The sequence below is a fragment of the Pieris rapae genome, chromosome 1 (assembly GCF_905147795.1).
Source record: "Pieris rapae chromosome 1, ilPieRapa1.1, whole genome shotgun sequence".
Classification (NCBI taxonomy): Eukaryota; Metazoa; Arthropoda; class Insecta; order Lepidoptera; family Pieridae; genus Pieris; species Pieris rapae.
The window spans coordinates 11,015,989-11,037,143 of NC_059509.1; the positions used below are offsets into that span (position 1 = coordinate 11,015,989).

General features: G+C 33.8%; 1 protein-coding gene across 5 annotated transcripts in view; it reads right to left on the minus strand.

Annotated features, from left to right (window-relative positions):
* Positions 1 to 1,225: 1,225 nt before the first annotated feature.
* Positions 1,226 to 21,155, minus strand: part of LOC110994150 (hypoxia-inducible factor 1-alpha) — a 67,053-nt gene continuing 47,123 nt past the window's right edge. For 3 of the 5 annotated variants that reach the window (XM_022260680.2, XM_022260664.2, XM_045629346.1), the window contains exons 8-12: positions 7,772 to 8,058; positions 7,489 to 7,694; positions 7,104 to 7,404; positions 6,874 to 7,031; positions 1,226 to 2,349 (exon numbers count right to left, since the gene is read on the minus strand). In XM_022260680.2, coding sequence (XP_022116372.2) covers positions 1,837 to 2,349; positions 6,874 to 7,031; positions 7,104 to 7,404; positions 7,489 to 7,694; positions 7,772 to 8,058 — 1,465 coding nt within the window. In that variant the 3' untranslated portion in view covers positions 1,226 to 1,836. Of the gene's footprint in view, positions 2,350 to 5,900; positions 7,032 to 7,103; positions 7,405 to 7,488; positions 7,695 to 7,771; positions 8,059 to 21,155 lie in introns of those variants that run through there. The other 2 variants (XM_022260671.2, XM_045629347.1) reach the window with 2 other exon arrangements.

The window sequence follows — 21,155 nt, forward strand, 5'->3', positions numbered from 1 at the left end:
AATAACGAGATGGCGCTGAAAGCGTATGGCAGTCAGCTGATTACATTGATGATGTATTTTTTTGCTCAATAGAAACAGATCATATGTGAACAAAGTCCGAAAGAACGTAAATTTTATGTATTTTTTTTAATTAAAATATATAAGGGATTTTACTACACAAGGATACTCAAGTAAAACAGAATCATGTATATGACAGAAATTTATTATCAAAATATATAAAATAATGATTTTATGCATATTCAACATTTGATTTAATTTTAATACATTACATTAACTATTAAATAGTGTGTAGATAACACCATAAATACTATGGCACAGTATGTGAAAATGAGTTTAAAAAAACATAAAATTATATTATTCTGAAATAGACTATAGATGTCAAAAGATGAAAATAAAATAATGAAACATACACTACCTCTACGTAAATCTACTTAAAAATTAAAACTCAATACGATTTATTTAAAATGATGAATTGCATTTGGAAATTATTTTATATTGTACTTTAATGGAAAGGGATATAAAATCATATAGGAAATTAATTAATTTAATTACATATTTCTAAAATTACGTGAAATGAAAAATATTCGAGAGAAACAATTGGTACGTCTGTACACGAAACCCCAAATACAATGATTAAATTATGTTATTTGTCAATATTTTAGTAACCGTTGAGGTATAAAGGCCCTGAAACTTACGTTTAAATTAGCCGTTTTCTATGTAAAAATGTGTTTACATGAGCTTAGTATAACTGTCAGACAATCCTCGTTGTATTTTTAATTACATATTACGTTCCGTAATACGTAAGCAGTATAGACATTGGCATAGTAGGCATGAACGATTAAGAAAAATAAATCTTTTACTAGAAATAATTTAACCGTCATCTGTAACCATGCTACTTCTTACTTTTAACTGAGTATATTTGATCTTACTTATTAACAACATAATTGGTGATATATCCTTATTGATAAGCCTTATTGAACGAAAATATATAACCAATATTTAACATTTAGCTTTTCACCATTCGCCCACTTTAGTTTAAATTATCACAAGTGTCACCACCAAGACCATATGACTATCATACATATACATTATGATTTACATGCGTCTGCAATTAGAACGTTTTAACTATATTACTTAGCTGTCTCTTTTAATCACAGCGTCAATACAATTTGATTAACAGAGATGAAAGAATACTTTAGTTAAATGGAATCAGGTAGATTTAGTTTAAGGGCTGAGGGACTAATCGGGCATTTATATAAGCCAGTAAATGATCGGCCTTTAGCCGGAAACTATCAATGCCGGGAATAAAACACGAGCGCTTCCAACGATTCCAACAAATATGTCCCATTGGATTTTTTAATTTTATTATTTTTTTTAGTACATTTTAATATATTTTCTGAGTCATAAATATACGGTCTCGCCGGTGTACCTTGCTTACAATATATAGTATTCTACTATGTACTTATCTTAAATTATTTTACAACCAAAAAAAGTTCCACATTAATGTAAGAAATTTATATTTTTTTCAAAACGTATAGATTTTATCTTTGTGCCAAGATATTATAGGTGGAACCCATTTTGGTTTCGGAAGCATATTACGACCCTCCCACAATCAAGTGACATCTATTTACTGGAGACACGATGAGAAGACCACTAAGAGAATGTATGAAGGTCAAAATATTGCTATAGAAATGCATTAACTTCATACAACATTGCTTGATATAAATCCTACAGTTAAAATGGCCCTCTCATCATGGCTTTAGTACATTGGAATGTTTGTGTAAACTGAAAATGCATTCCACACAAACCCAATAGAGATCACACGCCATTTTCGTCTTAAACTAATTTTACATCATCAAAAGCAGTCAGAAGATCGCTAGTGTTTTGAATTACGTCCGTATCTGGCCAAAAGTCATTGGATACGAGGCCTACGTTTGGATCAAGAAGCATTTCGGTTTGCATGGGGAATCCAGGGCTGACTTGCATTTTATTTGATAGGTACGGGTCGTAGCCTTGTAGCGCACCAGTTGGAGACACCATTCTACCGGGGCTGAAGGTGTAGCTACTCGCAGGAGATAGCGACTGAGGCGTGGAATGAACTTTCATTGGACTACCAACGGGGCTGTAATTCGGACTGCATGGCATGGAGTACTGGCCTATATTAAGACTCAATGGAGACATCGGAGCACTTTGGGTTGAGCGTATAATTGGGGCATGTGCGCCCTGTTTATTCGCTTGTATTATGTTTATGACAGGAATCGGGATATTTCTGTTCGAGACGGATAATTGTGGATTTGGGACAAGACGATAATTTGTTGAAATCCTCTCTTGCCTCGCCCGTTCCATATCCTGTAACATAAAATAATATATTAGTCAACGGTATTGGGTTTTCTAAACATTAATTGCGTAAATAGTGCACAAGGGATTTTAAGGATATCAATGAGGAAAGAGTATTAGCTTTGTCTAAAATACATCACGAAAATACGTAACAGATCGTTATTTTGTTGTGAATGTTTCCAGCTCGTTAGACTTTGTTAGGCGTGGTATTTGTATTAATAATAGTACGTATATAGATTTCTTCTTATCCTATATGTACATACACCCCTAAGAATTTGCTTCTTCACTATTATCTAGGAAGAAGTATCTTACCCTGATACGCGGTCTAACATTTCTCATACGAAACTTTTACTACTGCGGCTTACAATTAATTCAAAGTTCAATAGGGTTCAAGAGACAAGAGCATTCGTTTCCATTTATTATTATTGCGGTGTTGTACCAATTTGTGCCCATCCTATCGGTCCCATGATACGAAGACCCTCCCCATTGTAAATCTACGTCCTCTAAATCACATGACATTTTTCTTATCATGTGATTAGTTTCTTCCGTTTTATGTACAACAATGGTGTATTGTGAAGCGATTTCATCAGTATAAATAAATAAAATAAAATATTATGTTATGTTATATTATAGATAAGTGTAAATTGATAAAGTAAAGAATATAATTAATGCGTTCCTTTATAATACTTATTTGTTACATTGGTTACACAAATATTTTGGTGCTAACGTAAAGAAATGGCTTTAAACTGATTATAAAGAGTAAATCAGAATATTTTAAGTAAAGATTCTGTTTTACGCTGAAAAAAGATTTATTAGGTATATCGAAAATGTATCCTATTATAAAGATTGTATGTAACGAATGAATTCAAACACTGCTAGACCGACTTAAAAAATAAATCATTGGTATGTTATATTCTTCTTGATTTAACAATTTTTTTTCATTAAACAATCTGGTTTACTTTTTGTGGCGGTTATGAAAAAGCTAACATGAGATTGATCGTAGTAATAAGTTTTTTCGAAAGCTTCAATTTAATTCCATATATTAATTAAGTAAAAGCTAATTAAGTAATCAGCTGTCTGCTTTTCATTTACTTCAGAAACGATATTCAGATAACGTGTTGTTCTCACGAGTATGTAAGTGCGTGCTTCTATTTCACCATGCCTCCTGCGGATAGAGGACAAATCTTTGTTTTTAATTCATTTTATTATTTTTTATTACTCAAGATGTCATATGGAACATGGTGTAATGGTTGCAGCTCCTTACAAACATTGTGTAAAAAAAACTTGGCTATTAAAAAGGGTGGCGGAGAGTTTATTACCAGTTCTTCTCTTCCGTTCTACGCCCTTGATTTGAGAACTGGCAGTAAATGTAAAATTAGAATCACTTAATGTATATTTCTTTTATTTGACGTTCATAAGTGTACATTATGTTACCAATATGAAGAAATGATTTTTGATTTGATTTGAAATAGGATTGGCATTTTTTATATAATTAAGTCCAAGCGTACAATCATTTATTGAAATCTATCATTTATGAGATATTGAATCGCTGTTGTTTGAACTACCAATTAATGTTAATAAAGCTATATTGTTTCTTTATTGCGTCGCCTTAAGATAGTTATACGTGAACGATTAGATTTGATAATACATTGTAAATGTTTTATATTATTTAAATTTGATATTTTTATAAAACGGTAAGAAACTCATCTTGAGCGATGAGCCCATGAGCACTCATATTGCCAGAAAGCAAGTCCAATTTTTAGAGTATTTAAAATATATCTTTCGAGTTAATTTATTCACTCCGATGTGAAATACGTTAACAAAGTATATAATTTATTAAAATAAATACAAATGTATGTGATGGTAACAAATTATAATTATATAAAAATGGCTTCTAATATTACTAAATATCTTACACATTTGTTATCTCTTAATAGTCGCATGATATCTGGAATGCAACATTATCCTTTGACTTTCAAACGACAAACAAAAAATACACCACTTGCCAAACCACTGTTGCCACAGCTAAAATTAGTTTATTATTAAAATCCGAGTGCGAATGTCCGATTGTTTATTTAATAAATACTTTATTTACACGAAAATGTATCACTAAAACGCTAACATTTCCGGCTTTATAACACATATACATACCCGTAATTATAACACGGTAGTTTGTTTTATATAGAATGTTATTCTAATCTCCATTTGAAAAGCTAGTAACAGAAATTCTTCAATCTTGGTTCTCAACCACCCAATGCGAGGGCCGGATCAAAACGGTCAGACAACAAGTCAATTATGAGATGATATATTACATTTTTTTTTTATACAGCTAACGGGCTAGGAGTTCATCTGAAGTGATACATTAACACGACGAGAAGGCTCGCAAGTGCATAACATAGTAGTTACGAAAATATCCATAAAAATATCTATCTAGCTATCACCATTACAAAGCTAATTCAAATTCATTCATTCAAGAAATTCTTCTAATTGTACTGCCAGTTCTCAAACCAAGGGAAACGGAAGAGAAGAACTGGCAATAAACTTTTCGACACACTTTTTAACCGTCAAATGCTTAGTTTTAATTCTAATTTTATTTCGAATATTTTCAATATAGTTTACTGATTATTCCGATTCTTCTATCCATTCCTGAATTATTCATGTAATAAATGTGTCTAAACAGCGCTCCACGATAATAATGTGTTCTATTTTCAAAGTCGGGGCTGCCATTTTTATGCTTATAAATGATAAGGTTTTAAACCTTGCGTAGTTCAGAGTCAACTATGACTTCCGAATGTCTATGCCTATAGTACCTTATATATTTAACGTAAGATCTACAGATCCGTATCGAATGCAGATAAAAATTGATATCAGACGAGCGGTCATTAAATTTATTTAATAATGTTCTTTTCAATTTTTGATATCTTTTTTCCTGCATCGTAATTAGCTACTGCTTATATTGTTTTTGTTTATACATATTAGTATTTATATTTTATTTAATTGTAGTCATAGTTACATGTTATTTTGAGTATCTTTTTGTTAATAATTTCTCTACCTCTGTAGATGTTTCTTTTTATATTGTTCCATATTAGGGTTGCCTGGAAGAAATCGCTTGTTAGCGATAAGGCCGCCCGTTGCTTATAACTTATGTAACCTGTTTTTTTTAATATGTATAATTGTTTGTTAGTGTTTGTTTAGTATGGTAACAAAGTGTAAATAAATAAATTAATAAAATGATTTTACTCAAGTTCAAATCAATAAAAACATTCATAACTTGAATTAAATTCATAAATGTTATCGCTATAGATAATATGTAACGCATTTAGTTCGAGAAAGGTCTTAAGCTAATACTCTTATATGCTCGGGTTCTACCAGTAAATTTGTTAGCGGACTTGACCAGCACCTTCTACTAGGCTACGTCTCAAAATCGATTTTTAGTTAAATTCGTGGCAATTATTGACTCAAATCTATCGATTTTTACAGAGCTACTGCTGTCATGTCTCGTCTTGTGGTAAAACCTGAGCGTTGGGAAATAGGGACAGGGTAAAATAAAATGTGCACCATTTCAGCTAAAAACTGTCGAAATATTTTCATTTTATTATGTATTACCATTTCGTTGAAAATAACACTTAGACTATAAAATGTATTCATAACAAGGTATTTGCATATGAATGTTTATTTAAAAATACTTCCTCGATGCACATAATAAGAAAGATTGTGGCGTCGAAACGTATATGTGCAAAAACGTCCTACAGATGGCGCCTCACTTTAAAACAATTAAATTGTGTCGCGTTTCAATGGTCTGTCATGAAGTTAGGCGCAAACTGTAGACGTAATTAATAAAACCTATTGTTAGGAGGTCCATAGATTTGTTCTAAATTGTACTTCATATCATTTGGCAGTGACAACAATATACTAACAAATCTTGTTCACGAACTGCCTAAAACCTAGTATAAACTCTGAATAGACAACGTATGTTTCACTATAGACTCAATAGACTCGATAAAAACAAACTTAATCTTACCCAGCTAAAATAAATAACGAGCAACGGTCAACTAAACCTACATCTAATCGATAAGAAACATAAGACGTGCGTACTGTACGCACTGTAACTTAATAAATCTATAAACAGCTCAATTTTCCTCATAACCACAAAGATATGCGCGCGTTAACCTTAAATACAATACTAAATTTGCATTAAATTTATTTCGCATCGTTAGCCAAAGGGGCAGAGATTACAAGCCTGCAAGGAATTAACTTAGCTAAAAAAGAAAGTCCCATTTTATTTCATTCCATTGCCTCTATGCACAGCACTGTTCCCGATTGTAACTTAGATCGTGTCTAAACAATATCACAATTTATGACGGCACCGGATTAAAAAATTCGTATTCCTGATATTGCAAGAGGCAACCCTTAAACACTGGACGCACATTATCACAGTTTCTTTATAGAGACGCGTGCATCTCATGCTTTCGCCTTTTGGCGAGGTCGACACTGAACCATACATATGTATCCAGCGTCGACATCACAGCCGCTCACCAGAAGGTTCATGAGGACGCTCGATGATGATTGTGAGGTGGGCGCGGGAGCGGGGGAGGGGCTACGCTTTGCCCGCTTCGAGCAGGGCTCTTCCTCTTGTTTAAGAACCCTCTTTACACCGGTGTCCCATGTGGATATACTCTTATTTGGTATAAGTCCTAAAACACATGGATAATTAAAATACATGAACGAGATCACACAAACATATGCACGACAGAAGTATAGTCAACCTGGATCTGAATAAATATTTGTGATGAGATCTTGTGGAGGTGGTCCGGTAGGGGGAGCGGCCAGCAAACGCTGTAACGCCGGTGCTGACGTCTGCGGCTCCGATGGCTGGGGTCTTGCCTGTCTGACACTGTCTGGTAAAGCACCCCACATGACTGCCGGTTCCAGAATCGGTAAGTCATCATTGATCGGAATGAATGGAGAGTTGCCATCGTCAATATCATTGTCCGACCTTGCGCTGTCATACGCATCCAACGATAATTCCGTTAATAATGAAGACTGTTCGCCGGTTGATTCATTTTCCTTAAACCAAACAACCAAACTTTAAAGATTAAGTAACTTAAAATAATAATAATTTAAATTCCATTAAATTATCCCTTTTAATACCTGACGTTCAGGAGATGACAGCAAAGAGTCTGCTATCAAAGAATCTACGGGTGATCCATTTGCTAGATCATCGCCGAGTAGACTACAATAATTATCGTTCAATATAAACTCGTCAAACATATCAAAAGGACTGTTTTCCAAGGGAATACAAGTGTCACCAGCCGTGGGAGCCAAATGTGTCAGATCCTCGGGCTCGTCTTTTAGCACTGCAATAAGTAAATAACGTAAGTATATAATTATAGATAGATCATGTATAGGGATGAAGCAAAGCAAGCAATGGTACCTAAGCTGTCGCGTTTCAAGTTCCACTCACTTGTAAATCCCTCGTTTTGGGAGAACGTGAGATAGCCTTTGTTCATTTCTTTCTCTCTTGGGGCGAAAATGAGCTCTGTGACAGGTATTGGGCGTTCCTCCTCCGGGAGGATTGCAGCCACTATGGCGCCGTTAGCCGGTTCAGATACACAGCTAGGCGCAGTGGCTATACTAGTCGCGATTGGTGTCACAACTGGTTTTAGGTCCGCAGGCTGCACTTGGTGTGCAGCGAATACTTCATCTTTGCACTCGATACCGCTGAGAAGAAATCAGAACATATAGATAACGAAAACAAACACAATATAATCTGGTCTATCGGCTTTGGCTTGCAAAAAACGTGTTAATTAATAGACTGTAATACGTATGCATACTAGCAGTGGCCGATAATAGTCTATTGTTAATTAGTTTCACACACATAGAAACAGTAGGTGAGAATAGTAAACACAAGTATAGTAAAAACGAACATGTTTATAGTGCAGACGAGTAATCAGTCAACAGTATTCAAGGACAACGATCAAACTGCCTGATAACGATCGCACGTAATAAAGTAAAAACTGAAGATTAAATTTATATATTAATTTATGAAAAATAATTAATTATAAATTAAATTAATTACAACATTAATAATTAATGTGAATACCGCTTTACAATACCTCGATTTCGATCAATTAGATCCTTCCGGCTGCACAATTATTGCGATAAGTTTCTGAGATTTATACGAACTACAGCCGTGGTCGGCGGTACAACAGAGAATAGAACACACACACATCCACCGCGGAATTGTTAACTTTAATACGCAGGATAGTTATCAGCGTTAACATTATTGTTGGATTAATTAATAAATGTCAAGTGGTGAGATAACCCAAGAATCTAAGGGAGTATATCCAACGTTTACGTCAGTGATTTGAATAAGAATTTATCTATCAATAGCCGCGCAATAATATGTTGTTGACGCCTTCAGTTCAAGTTTTCATTAACCTCATAAATTAATATGTAAATTTCCGCTTGCATAGTACTCATAATGTATGAGATCTACATAGTAACATCAATACTTTTATCAAATTCGTCGGCCAATTATTTCGACATTACAATTTCGCCGATTCATCGTAATGGTCATATCATAAGGGGGTGTGTTACGTCGTTGCATTTACGCTTTTCCGAAAGTGAATCTATCAGAATGAGAGGGAAGGATATTGTGCTAGGTTTGAACGAGACGCAATGATCATAGTAAGTACGACCTTGCCTGCTCCCCCTGCCGAAGCCAAACATCCCAAGTTTCCTTCGGGCGGCCATTCACCAGAAAGCAAGTGAAACTGAATGCGCGCGCAGTAACAACACGAGGTATCGATTGCCGGTAGATTTTATAACAAAATACCGTTAAAGTACACAAACCCGAATTTCCTCACAACTTAGGGCTTTCTTCGTTAGATTCTATTATAAAGCAAAACAAATCGAAATGTCATTGATATTTTTTCGCCTATGTTCAGTTTGAACAGATGCTACTCCGACCTTGGCCGTGATAGCGATGAGCGGGAATTCAACAATAATAATTAAATCTCCACGGTCGAGGGCACAGCCTTGAAATCTCTAGGTTGTTTTGATAGAAAGTGAAAACATAGTTCAATAAGAAATTTCAAAGGTTATCACTAAACAAAAATCGAAAATTACGCCCAGTTTACTAACAAACAAAAAAATTACAGATGACTTACAGTTTAAAACAATTTAAAACTTATAAGTTCGATATACGCATATAATTTTAGCATGGCTAGACTTGTGTCTAGAAATGATTATCGCAATAAATATTTACGCTAAATCTTTTTGATCCCTATAAGATATGCAATCAAGAAGATGAGTTTAAAATACAAAATTGATAAGAATGAAGTGGAAAAGTTTAACAACACAATGTATATTAATTACAAGGTAGACATTAAACATCAGTAAGAAAATGGCGCTGAGACCGGCGCGGGAGTCAAGGCCGAGCTGGTGGCGCGTTATGTAACAATTGAAGGCGGCGGGGGACGCCAGAACTAATTTTAGATGATCTCACAAAACGCAACTGAAGATGCGGCCATAATGCTCGGCATTCACCGATGCAGCTCGCTAATTTATTGCAAGAAAAACAACATTCCCCACAGGCTATTAAGCGTAAATAATTCTACCTACACATCACAACCAAACACGATCACATCGTGCTAATGTACCTATTGTTCTATCGATGCACAAACGAAATCCGATATACGTGTATGTATTATTGGTATCCACTAATTAATAATTTATATCCAACTGTACGAGAGATTAGGTAACAAACACGCGATGCCAAGTGCCAACACAACACCGTCATTACACTTTTCACAATCACTGACGCGCAATAACACTTCTTACCATTTTGATTCACTGAATATCAAAGTTTGCGAGGAGTTTCAGAGCGAACAGCTGATCGAGTTTGGAGTTCGCCGGTTTTAGGCTGCACGCACAGGTACGCTGTGTACGGAGTCCGTGGCGCGAATGATATGCGAGCTGCGATTGGCGGCGACGACGGCGCACTGTGACGCGACCAAACTAAATACACGGCGAGGCGAGGCGCTGATAAATATTCGACGGTTACCGCTTCGTTCATTCGCCAGCCACGCTATGAGATAACAGGGTTCGCGTTCCGCCGGTGGTATCACGGACAGGTTGACTCGACATCAGTAACCCATCAAGTGATTGTCACTCAAGTGGGTTAGTTATATGCGAGCATTCATAACCATTAAGCAGATAAACCATTGATACAATAATAATAGGGTAATGATAGCACTATCGCTATAACCAAAACTGGTTTTCTATCATTCATTGGTGATGTTCGTAAATTATTAAAATATCTTTCAACTGTGAAATTTATTCGCAAACAAAGATAATAACTAAAAATACCTCAAACAGAATCATAATATTGAATATAATCAAAAAACGCTAGCAATACATGACTGGTGTGAAATAATAATTCTCATAGCAACTAAGTAGTTTTAAATAAATAGCTAATACATACTTGCGATAGTGTCGTCATCGGTCGATTAATATTGGAATTATTCGTGAGTGCGTTAAAACGAAATCTTAATTTTATTAACATTTATACTAAATAAATAAATAGGTCAAAATCACATTTCCATCAGAAGCAACAGGCAAAAAATGCACGCATTAACATTGTTATGAAACGGACACAATTCTGAGTCTATCCTCAAAATATATTGTCTAAAATTTGCGCGACTCGACCCTAAATAAAGACTTAATTTAGTAAGGTAACACAAATGTATTATTATTAAAGATTACAACTACTGATGTTTTACACTTGTTTTCATTATGTATATTTATTATATTTGTTTCATTGCAGCCGTTGAATTTCAATTAGTTTCTTTTGTGTGCTTCTATAACCCTTATCAATATTATTATTTAACAAAATATTAACTAAGTTATGAAAATCGTACTTTACTGGTTGTTGGAATGGTATGTTTTCTTTTGACTCTGGACATAAGCAACACAGGAATAATTCCTAAGCCTTTAATAGAGTCGACGCAAGTAAAGCGGTCAAAAGCTATGTAAAAATACAATTTAATCAATCAGACATATTGTATTGGAAGCCAACCGCGACGCTTCACAATTTGGCGTAACTCAATACCCTTATTTGATGGACCGTATACTTTAGATGGAGTCCAGGCACTTAGAGAAATCATTAACAATTGTAAATATATCAGTATGTTATATGTATATATGTTGTTGTAATATATCAGTATATTTCAATTATTGTACTGAATGACGAGTAGGTACAACAAGACAAAGTACTTACAATATTGACTGAACTAAACGTCTTCACAATATTCCTTGTACACTACAATAGTCCTCTGAGCACCGAACTGCCTTACAAAATGATTCTATGAACCGATGACTAAGCATGCGCGTTTGCTGATGAAATAAAGCGAAATCCTGGTAATAATCCCTACCCTTTGATGCAATGGTCACGTAATTCTTTTTTATTTAAGTTTTTTATATAATTGTATAATGGTGGGTAGTTTTAAGAAATGACTGTAACGCAGATATTATTGTTAGTCTAAAAACTACGCTTACGATTGAATTGTTAAATTAATTAAAAGTGTTTTTATAAGAATAGCAAAATTATTGTATTCTTGTCACATTACAGTACAAATAACAGATTACATAAATTACTATTAATTTATACCATTTTCCTGAAATGTTTTTGCCAAATAGCGGATAAATAGTAACGCGACAACCTTGTTAGGTCGGATTTCTGTATCTGTTTCATAAGAGGCAAGTAGGTGATTAACCACCTGTGCCTGACACACGTCGACTTTTCGGGTCTATTACAACCCGGTTTCCTCACGATGTTTTCCTTCCCCGTTCGAGCAAATGTTAAATGCGCACATAGAATCCTACATCTCAGAAGAGATTGGCACGATGTAGCCAATACGAACACTGCTATATTTGTCAAATAGTGTACTAATAAACTTATCATCATTTTATTTTTCTATACGAATAATGATACAACTTTTGATTTTTACGGGCACATTCAGTTAAACCCAATACCTAACCTATCTCAATCCATTTTTGACAACCTGAGTTAGACGTCTTAATCCAAATATTGATAAACGTATACGATATCGAGAGGGTACATGAAACTTAAATTATTTAAACTTAAATAAGGCCGGCATCGCACTCGCGAGCCCTCTGGCATTGAGAGTGTCCATGGGCGGCGGTATCACTTAACATCAGGTGAGCCTGCCCGTTTGCCCCCTGTTCTATAAAAAAAAACTAAGTTTAGATTAGGTTCTCTATTAAAGACATATTTTTCTGATCTAAATGTATTATCAAGAACAGCCATCGTTCCACTCATCATATCCGCCACGGTTATTTAACATTTTCACGCTTATACCACGTTTAATTGTCAATATGTTTATGTACTAATGTTTTTAAATTGACGTGTTTTTATGAGTTATTTCGTCTTTTTAACCTTATTATGTTGATTGTGACGGTAAGTTATGTCAATTTGATAACGCCCGAACCCAATAATGAATCCACAATCTCAGATTGAAAACAAACAGGGTAAGGTAGATAGATGTCACGGTCTGAGGTTGTGACATCTATCTACCTTACCCTACGAAGACAATCCATTTTTGGCGACGGATAGAATGCAATCTCTTCGCTCTTTACACTAATATTTGTTAATCCATATAAACCAAATAAAGCAAATAAAAACGTATAAATAATATTAAGACATGTCTATATTTAGAACACATGTTTTTAATGCTAATTGATATTAATTAGCTTTTTAATTAACATTTTAAATCTTAACATTTACACAGTTGAACTGTCATTTTCATACAAAGGTCTATCCGCATACACCGATCCGACCTACCATAGATAGCTTGTATCGACAAATGGCTATTAAAATCCTTCGATTGTTAATTAACACAACAACATCAATATTTGGATTAAGACGTCTATATCAGATGGTCAAAATGGATTAAGATTTTGGGTTTTGATGATGAAAGATTGAAGGTTATTGGGTTTGATCAGTCGTAAACTTATCCCTATAATATCTGACGTTATTTTTACAAACAACAGATGATTGTTTACTAGAAATGATTATAAGACAAAACTAGATATTTTGAAGGTTGCATAAAGCCCGAACGTAATTGCAAACCATTATACAATGAGCGGCGGCATTCTTGGTCCAGTCATTGACCTGTCCCACCCCGTTTTTGATCCTCCTACTGACTTCACTACGTGACTCCTGCAACGTTCATATATTACATCACTGCGCTTTGCGTCATGAGGTTTTGCCTATTAAAATAACGTCATATTAGAGTCCTGATATTTTAAACATCCGTAAACTATTTCTGGTGTTTATTTTTAATACAAATATTAGCTCGATGAACATAAAAAAATTTAATTTACAAAAGTGATTTTTAATATTCACTAAGCGTTTTCAATAATTTAATTCGTGGTCTGTTTCATCAACATAAACGTTTCTAGTGTGTTATGCAGAAGTAAGATTAAAATATTACGCAATTTAAAACGATAATTATTAATATTTTTTGTGTAAAAGCCTTGTTAAACTCCTTGCAAGGTCACGCGTAAATAAGTTGAATATTCCAATAGAATTCAATCTTGCACGTATGTGTGTTTACGTGACTGTCTTCACGAATCACCAGGCCGAGAAAAGCTCGGTTACGACAGAAAAATATTGATCATGAAACCGGAACCGACCCAGACAGGACTTGAATTACAACGGTATCCAAGTAAATCATTTATAAAAACCTACATCGTAGGGAATTGTTTGAAAATAAATAACGAGGTTATTAATCGGTATTAAACTTCATTTCACAATGCAGATACATAATTGTATCAAACATGTGCGAATCATACCATTACATATATATATGTATATACATAATTGTCTATAAACACAATCAGTGATACCGATGATACACATAGATAGGGTATGCCCCAGGGTAGTACTACAATAATACACATCTTTTTAGAGACAAAGAAATTCATGTAAATTGACTCTGACGTTTTTGATAATGCTCAGATATTTTTGGAGGTATGTTATAACTTTGGTTACCATGCGATATTATAAGATAAAAGATAGGAGGGCAAATAATGATTCTACCACCACTTTGTGACTACTTGAAACTAATTTATTGATTTAAACTCTCGTAATGCAGTCTTTCAGGCGTACTATTAAATTATATATCCACGACTTATTATAATTACGAAAACAATAAGCCTATTGTTAACTAACCATTCATGCAGTATACTGCAGTAACAAGAAACCTAGATTTATTAAACGGCTATAAATCATATTTTTTTCCAATCACGGAGTTTCAACACGAAACATTCAATGCAGCGACATTTTTGTTATTAGTATAATGACATTTGATAGAACCTTAGTAACAATTTAAGTGTTTAATTTCCCATAAATGAAATTTAATAATAAGTGTTGGCATTAAAGCCGAAATCGATATTATTTCTATTATGTTTTGTCAGCATAAATAATTCTTCAGTTTCGCTTTATATAATACTCACTAGCGTCTCGTCTTTGAATACAAAACACCGAGAACTTTTCTAGGTCAAACGAAAGAAAAATTTTGAGGCAGACGATAACATTCTCGTTCTATTTTATGAATACCTTTTTATGTAAGAAGCCTTTAGACTTATATGCGTCTATCTGATCATAAATTATACAGGTTATATCTCTTCCCTACAGCTTCTGAGATAATTAGTTTTAAATACGAATGGAGATATGGAGGCATTGTAAAAATTATTACTACACTATTTACTTAAAACAGGGAGGGACTAGTGTCTCAACGAATAGCAACTATTATTATTAATTTAAAATTTTAGTTATTATTATTATTTCTGGTTTGATGCAATTTAACTGTTTTATAACCTATTAGTTTATAGATTTAAGTTGCAAATATGAAGATATGATGTATTAAATAGTTAACACTTGGCGAATATACAATAATAAACTTACTAGTTATCCAGGGATTGATGTATATGGTAGTGGGTAGTTAAAAAGCATTGTTAAGCGCCTATCTGGTACCAAATCAGCATTGTTTTTTTTAAGTTATACTTTTTTTTGGCGGGTATAACTGTATAACTTCTAAAGCGAGTAAGTACATAAGTACACAGAGTTTTTTTTGTAATCTTAACTATAATTGTAATGTATTTTAAAAAAGATAGTTTCTAACATGTACCTACTGTAGAAAATGCATTGTGTATGATTTGGTGTATAACTAAATGCTAATGTAGCATATACTAACGACTTTTTTATTCCTTCATAATTTTAGTAGTACTTATCATAATATTTTGCTCAATCCCTCCGATATTAAGCATTTCCCCTGGATATTGTAAGTTTTAAATAGTTTTCAATTCAGTAGACCCGCAACAGGGCCAATAACCGGAATCCACCCACTCCCCGTTCAACTTGAAAACTGCACTGTTCTAATACCTACTAGAGTGAACGACCTGGGGGGAAAGGGAAAGGGGGAATGCCGGAGGTTGCACCCGCTGGCAAAACCAACGACCGCCAAGTTGAATACTATGTAGAAAATTAAAATCTCGACAGAATTACGAATATCTGTTCTTTAAAATATATGCTTTTAAATAATATAATAATTCCCACCAAAGTATCAATACAATGAATGCAATCACCACCTCTATGTGGAACCAGCTTCCCACTATAGTATGGCAAAGCACTTCCTTCAAGAAAAGAGCGTATCAATTTTCTTCAAATTCCAGCAACGCACTTGCTCTGAAGATGTGTGTGTTTATGGTCGGAAGTATCAGTAAACATCATGTGAGGCTCCTGCCAGTTTGAGATTCAAAAATATAACGGTTACTTATAGATGATGCTCACATATAAATACCTATAAACCCATCTCGCTACAACCTCCATCATTTTTTCATAATAGATAAGGAGGATCAGCCTTCTGTGATGCCGATTTTTTGGGTCTATGGCAAGCCGTTTACATGTTTTCATACGAGCCATCATATTAAGAAAAGACTATTGGATCACATTGACTCGAACGTACGCACAGTGCCAAACTGTTCGTTGCTACTACGTACGTTCTTGTTGACTGTGTATTACGTAATGGAATACATTTTGTATGGAAAGCTTGAACTTTGGAAGTATTTAAACCGTTTAGCGCCGAACAATAATACATGTCAACTCAAAATACATTACTTATTTAGCTATTATATCACTTGATTGCACATTCTAGCCATTCTATGAAGCGTTGGATTCTAAATAGAGTGCTTTATAATGATGAATATTAGTACTAAGTGTTACGATTTTTCATGGAAGTCATTTGTGAAGTTCATACAATATTGGAAAGTCAATTACATTCTAATATCGATGATTTAATAAAATATTATTTTAATAACATTCAAATCCTCAATTTCTTAACTTCATAATTTAAAAAAACATCGGTTTACTCTCATTTGTCGGAATTTTTATTTTATGAGAAAAAAAAATATACCTAAGTAGATAAGTGTATTATTTATTTAATTTGAATTTATTATACATTGTTTATTTGTTTTCTTTTAGCTTGTAATTTCGTTTAGCTTTTTTGAGTTATGTAACTATCAATAATCAATGCAAAGAAATTAATAGAAGAAATAGGAATACGTTTAAACATTATATTAATATAAGACCAGTGTTGGCCTAGAGGCTTCAGCATGCGACTCTCATACTTCAGGTTGTAGGTTCGATACTTTGTTGTTCACCAATGCACTTGGAACCAAAGGAAAACATGAGGAAATCGCGTTGCCCTAGACCCAAAACCTCAACGGCGTGTGTCGGGCACAGGAGGCTGATCACCTAGTTAGATGGACAAATGATCATGAAGCAGATACAGAAATCTGAGGCCCAGAAAAAGTAATCAAAGACATCAACCTACATCGAAAAGCTTGTTTCCATGACGATATCTCGTACAAAATTTCGTCCAATATTCCTAGCTAACAATCATATTTTTTTGTAACTACCCTCATACAAGTTTCCATACCAATAAATTTGAAGGTATAAAGAGAAATCTCTAACAATGTTGTTTTCAATTTGACTGAGTCCTATTCAGATAGGCTCATAAAATCGGTTACGACCAAAAGCTGAACACACAACGAACCAAAGAAGTAATATTTTTATTCGGCCGGTTTGATTGTCCTAAATAAATAGTGATTCGTTTCAATTAATCAAATATGAAAACAGGCGACAAATTATTATATTGATAGCTTATGCCATGACGAAAATCATTAATAACTAATGGTATTGTGGAAGAGGTTGTTTCAGCGGTATGGAGTCAGCTACGTAGTCGTGAAATGGGATTCTTTGTTAAATTAAACCTAAGTTTTAAATGCGTTAGTAGATTTTTGAGGCAATTAGTATACATACGTATAATAAGAAAAAGCTTTGAAATGGAGGCAATACGATTTTACCAGTAATACTTTTTACCAATATTTAGAAGCGTATACAGCCCAGCGTATTTAACATTTGCTCGAACGGTGAAGGAAAACATCGTGAGGAAACCGACATGTCTTAGAACCAAAAAGTCGACGACGTGTGTCAGGCACTGGAGGCTGATCACCTACTTGCCTATTAGATTTAAAAATGATCATGAAACAGATTCAGAAATCTGAGACCTAAAGAGGTTGTAACGCCACTGATTTATTTTATACAGCCCAGCTTTGTCCGTAACAATTGAAAACAGTAGTTATTTTTTAACTTTAAAAATGTAAAGCTAATGTAAATTGAAGTAGGAAGTTGTAATGATAATACAATCTACTGATAAAATATTATTGATAAATAACAAGATAATGTAACAAGTTGATATTACATTATTTAATAATACTTATTGCACGACAGTTAATATAAATACTATGTAGAAACATCTATTTAACCTATTATTTCGCAATATAATATTGTATTTGTGAGAAATTACTGGGGAACATAATATAAAGGAATTAATATGTACTGTAGGTTTAAAAACAAATTTAATTTGTCAGGGATATTTTGTACTCGTTAAATTATGATATAAGGGATGAGCAGTATTGGCCTAGTGGTTCCAGCGTGCGACTCTCATACCTGAATTCGCAGGTTCGATCCCCGGCAGTGGACCAATGGACTTTCTTTCTATGTGCGCATTTAATATTCGCTCGAACGGTGAAGGAAAACATCCTGAGGAAACCGGCATAGCTTAGACATATAGTATATTATAGAAGGCTGATAACCCACTTCAGTTTCTTCAAGTTATTCCTTATTGTACGCCATCTTGTTATATTATGTAACATTAAAGTATACCCACATGTAATAGAATTGATAATTTAATTACAATGGGGGTGTTTCTATATTCATCAAAACATTGTTTATGAAATCGTCATCGATATGAAAGTGGTTTGAAATTTATTCATTTGAGCAATGAATACAGATTATGCTTAGTGTGCGGTGGCCTGTTTTCTTCAATTTATATCTAAATTTGTATGAGATGGTAAATTTGTTTACAGACTGAGTTATTTTTGTTTAATTTTTTTTTTGTAATCTCTTGAATTAAACATATAAATCAGTGGCGATACAAACCATTTTTATGTCTGGGTCTCAGATTTTTCAATTAGTCTCATAATCATTTGTTAATCTAACAAGCAAGTAGGTTTTCAGCCTCAAGTGCCTGACACGCCATTTTCCTCACGATGTTTTCCTTCACCGATCGAGGAACCGAAAGAGAGAAAGTGTTTTGGTGCCCAGCCGAGAATCGACTCAACGACCTCAGGGATGAGAATCACACGCTGTACCCACTAGGCCAATACTGCTTAGAGAAAAGACTGATCTGAAAAATGTCGATAGTGCAGAGTAGGAGTAGAGTAGTTTGTCAGTAAAGTAAGATCTGTTCTAATGTTCGTAAAATTTGATTTCACTGAATTTAAAAGAAAAACAATCTTTTACTAGGCATCGATAGAACTAATAATTGTAACGATACACGATATTAAAAACAACCAAGACACAATTCTAATAATAGTCAGCGATACGGCCCTTCGAATGCATTCGTCACGTGCACTTACATTGACCTACATACGTAAAAAATAAACATCAAACGAAACACGATTTCGCCCAGGTGCAACCTATTAAAACCTTAATGAAAATTCAATGTATTGAAAATTTTAGATACAACGTATGATTTTAGCTAAGCGAATAATTTATGCCGATATTATTGGTGATAGGTGAAAATCAACATTACACAAATTTATTAAATACATATTTTATTTTTAGTCCTTTTAATAGATAACCAATGAATAAGTCTTCTGAGCCTATACGAGATTTAATTGATTGCACAAAACTTGGCAGCTAATTTCTCATTGTAGGCATTAACATCCTAGTTACTTTAAACAAAATTTTATGATTCTCTTTGGCGGCAGTTTTGATTTGCGTTCCCATGACCGTCTAATTCTATTCGTCTCTTGATAACCCTTCTTATAAAACCGAATTATATTACTCCTCCTTTACTGTGTAAAGTATCCTGCTATGAAATTCCTTACCTGTTGATATCAGACTAGGTCAGTCTTGAAATTAAATTATAAATCTTCTTTTTGATCAATCTTCTGTCTCGTAATTATTTATATATACAACATTTAAAAATCTTACACATTAACCCTTGGATTAGCTTTTAAATGTTTGTGTATATTATTAGATTTTACTTTATTTTAGCTATAGTTAGTGTCACATGTAATTTATGTTCTTTTTTGTTAATTATTTATGCACTTCTTGTTCTTTACTCTGTATGTTGTTGGTGTATCTTGTACCGCCAGTTGCCTAATCACATGTTATGTAACTAGTTTTTTTATATTATGTTTTTCTATATGGTAACGAAGTGAAAACAAAATTTTTTTAAACAATTTCTTAAGAACTACACGCTCCGGAAGGACATGCATAGCAACCAATTCACCCCAGATAACCTACCATGCATCTGAATGCTTTTAATTTTATCTAAAGTCAACCGAGATAAGAATAATTTTCCGCTCAACCAATCGTAAATAGATCGGCTGTTGCATAAACTGTCAAGTACTGATCATGCCTACATTTAGAGTGGAATTCGATGTGGTCAGGAGGCAAATTCAAACAGGAAAACCTAATGAGGATAGTGAATATGTAATGACGTTTGTGAAACAAAAACAACTAACACCGGATAGAACGCGGAACCTTTGGCAGAAATACTGACAGAGTTAAGAGACGAGCCAAATATACGTGGCGTATCTCAAGGCTCACTACTATAAACATTCAATTCAATAAATGCCATCCATGTAATAAGTGATACTCTAGCAAATTAATATGACGTATTTCATTTGCAAGTACAAACTGTTTTATATCGTTTATCACATGTCACATGTACGGTTATAAGACTAGAACTTAATTTATTTAAAAAGGTATGCTAGCTGTTACTATTAACCATTATACACCCATTATCATACGTTGAAATTTATAAAATAAACAACAACTACATAAAAACTACTTGGATAGTCTTACAAATAGTAACTAAGGGAGACCAGTGGAAGTATTTGTTGGCCTTTAATCCATCCGATACTTAATTAAGTACTTACTAGTACACAACCTCTATTAATTTTATTTATAATATTTTATAAACGCATAAAATTAATGTAACTCAAATTATAGTAATAACTAGAGGTTATATTTATCATTAATATATTGCAATCGGATAATTCGGATTACGTGTGACGCAGACTAAAACAAAAACAACAAGAAGACTAAAAAAGGGGATTAAAAGCTTGAGTATATGCGGTAATGTATCTTTCTC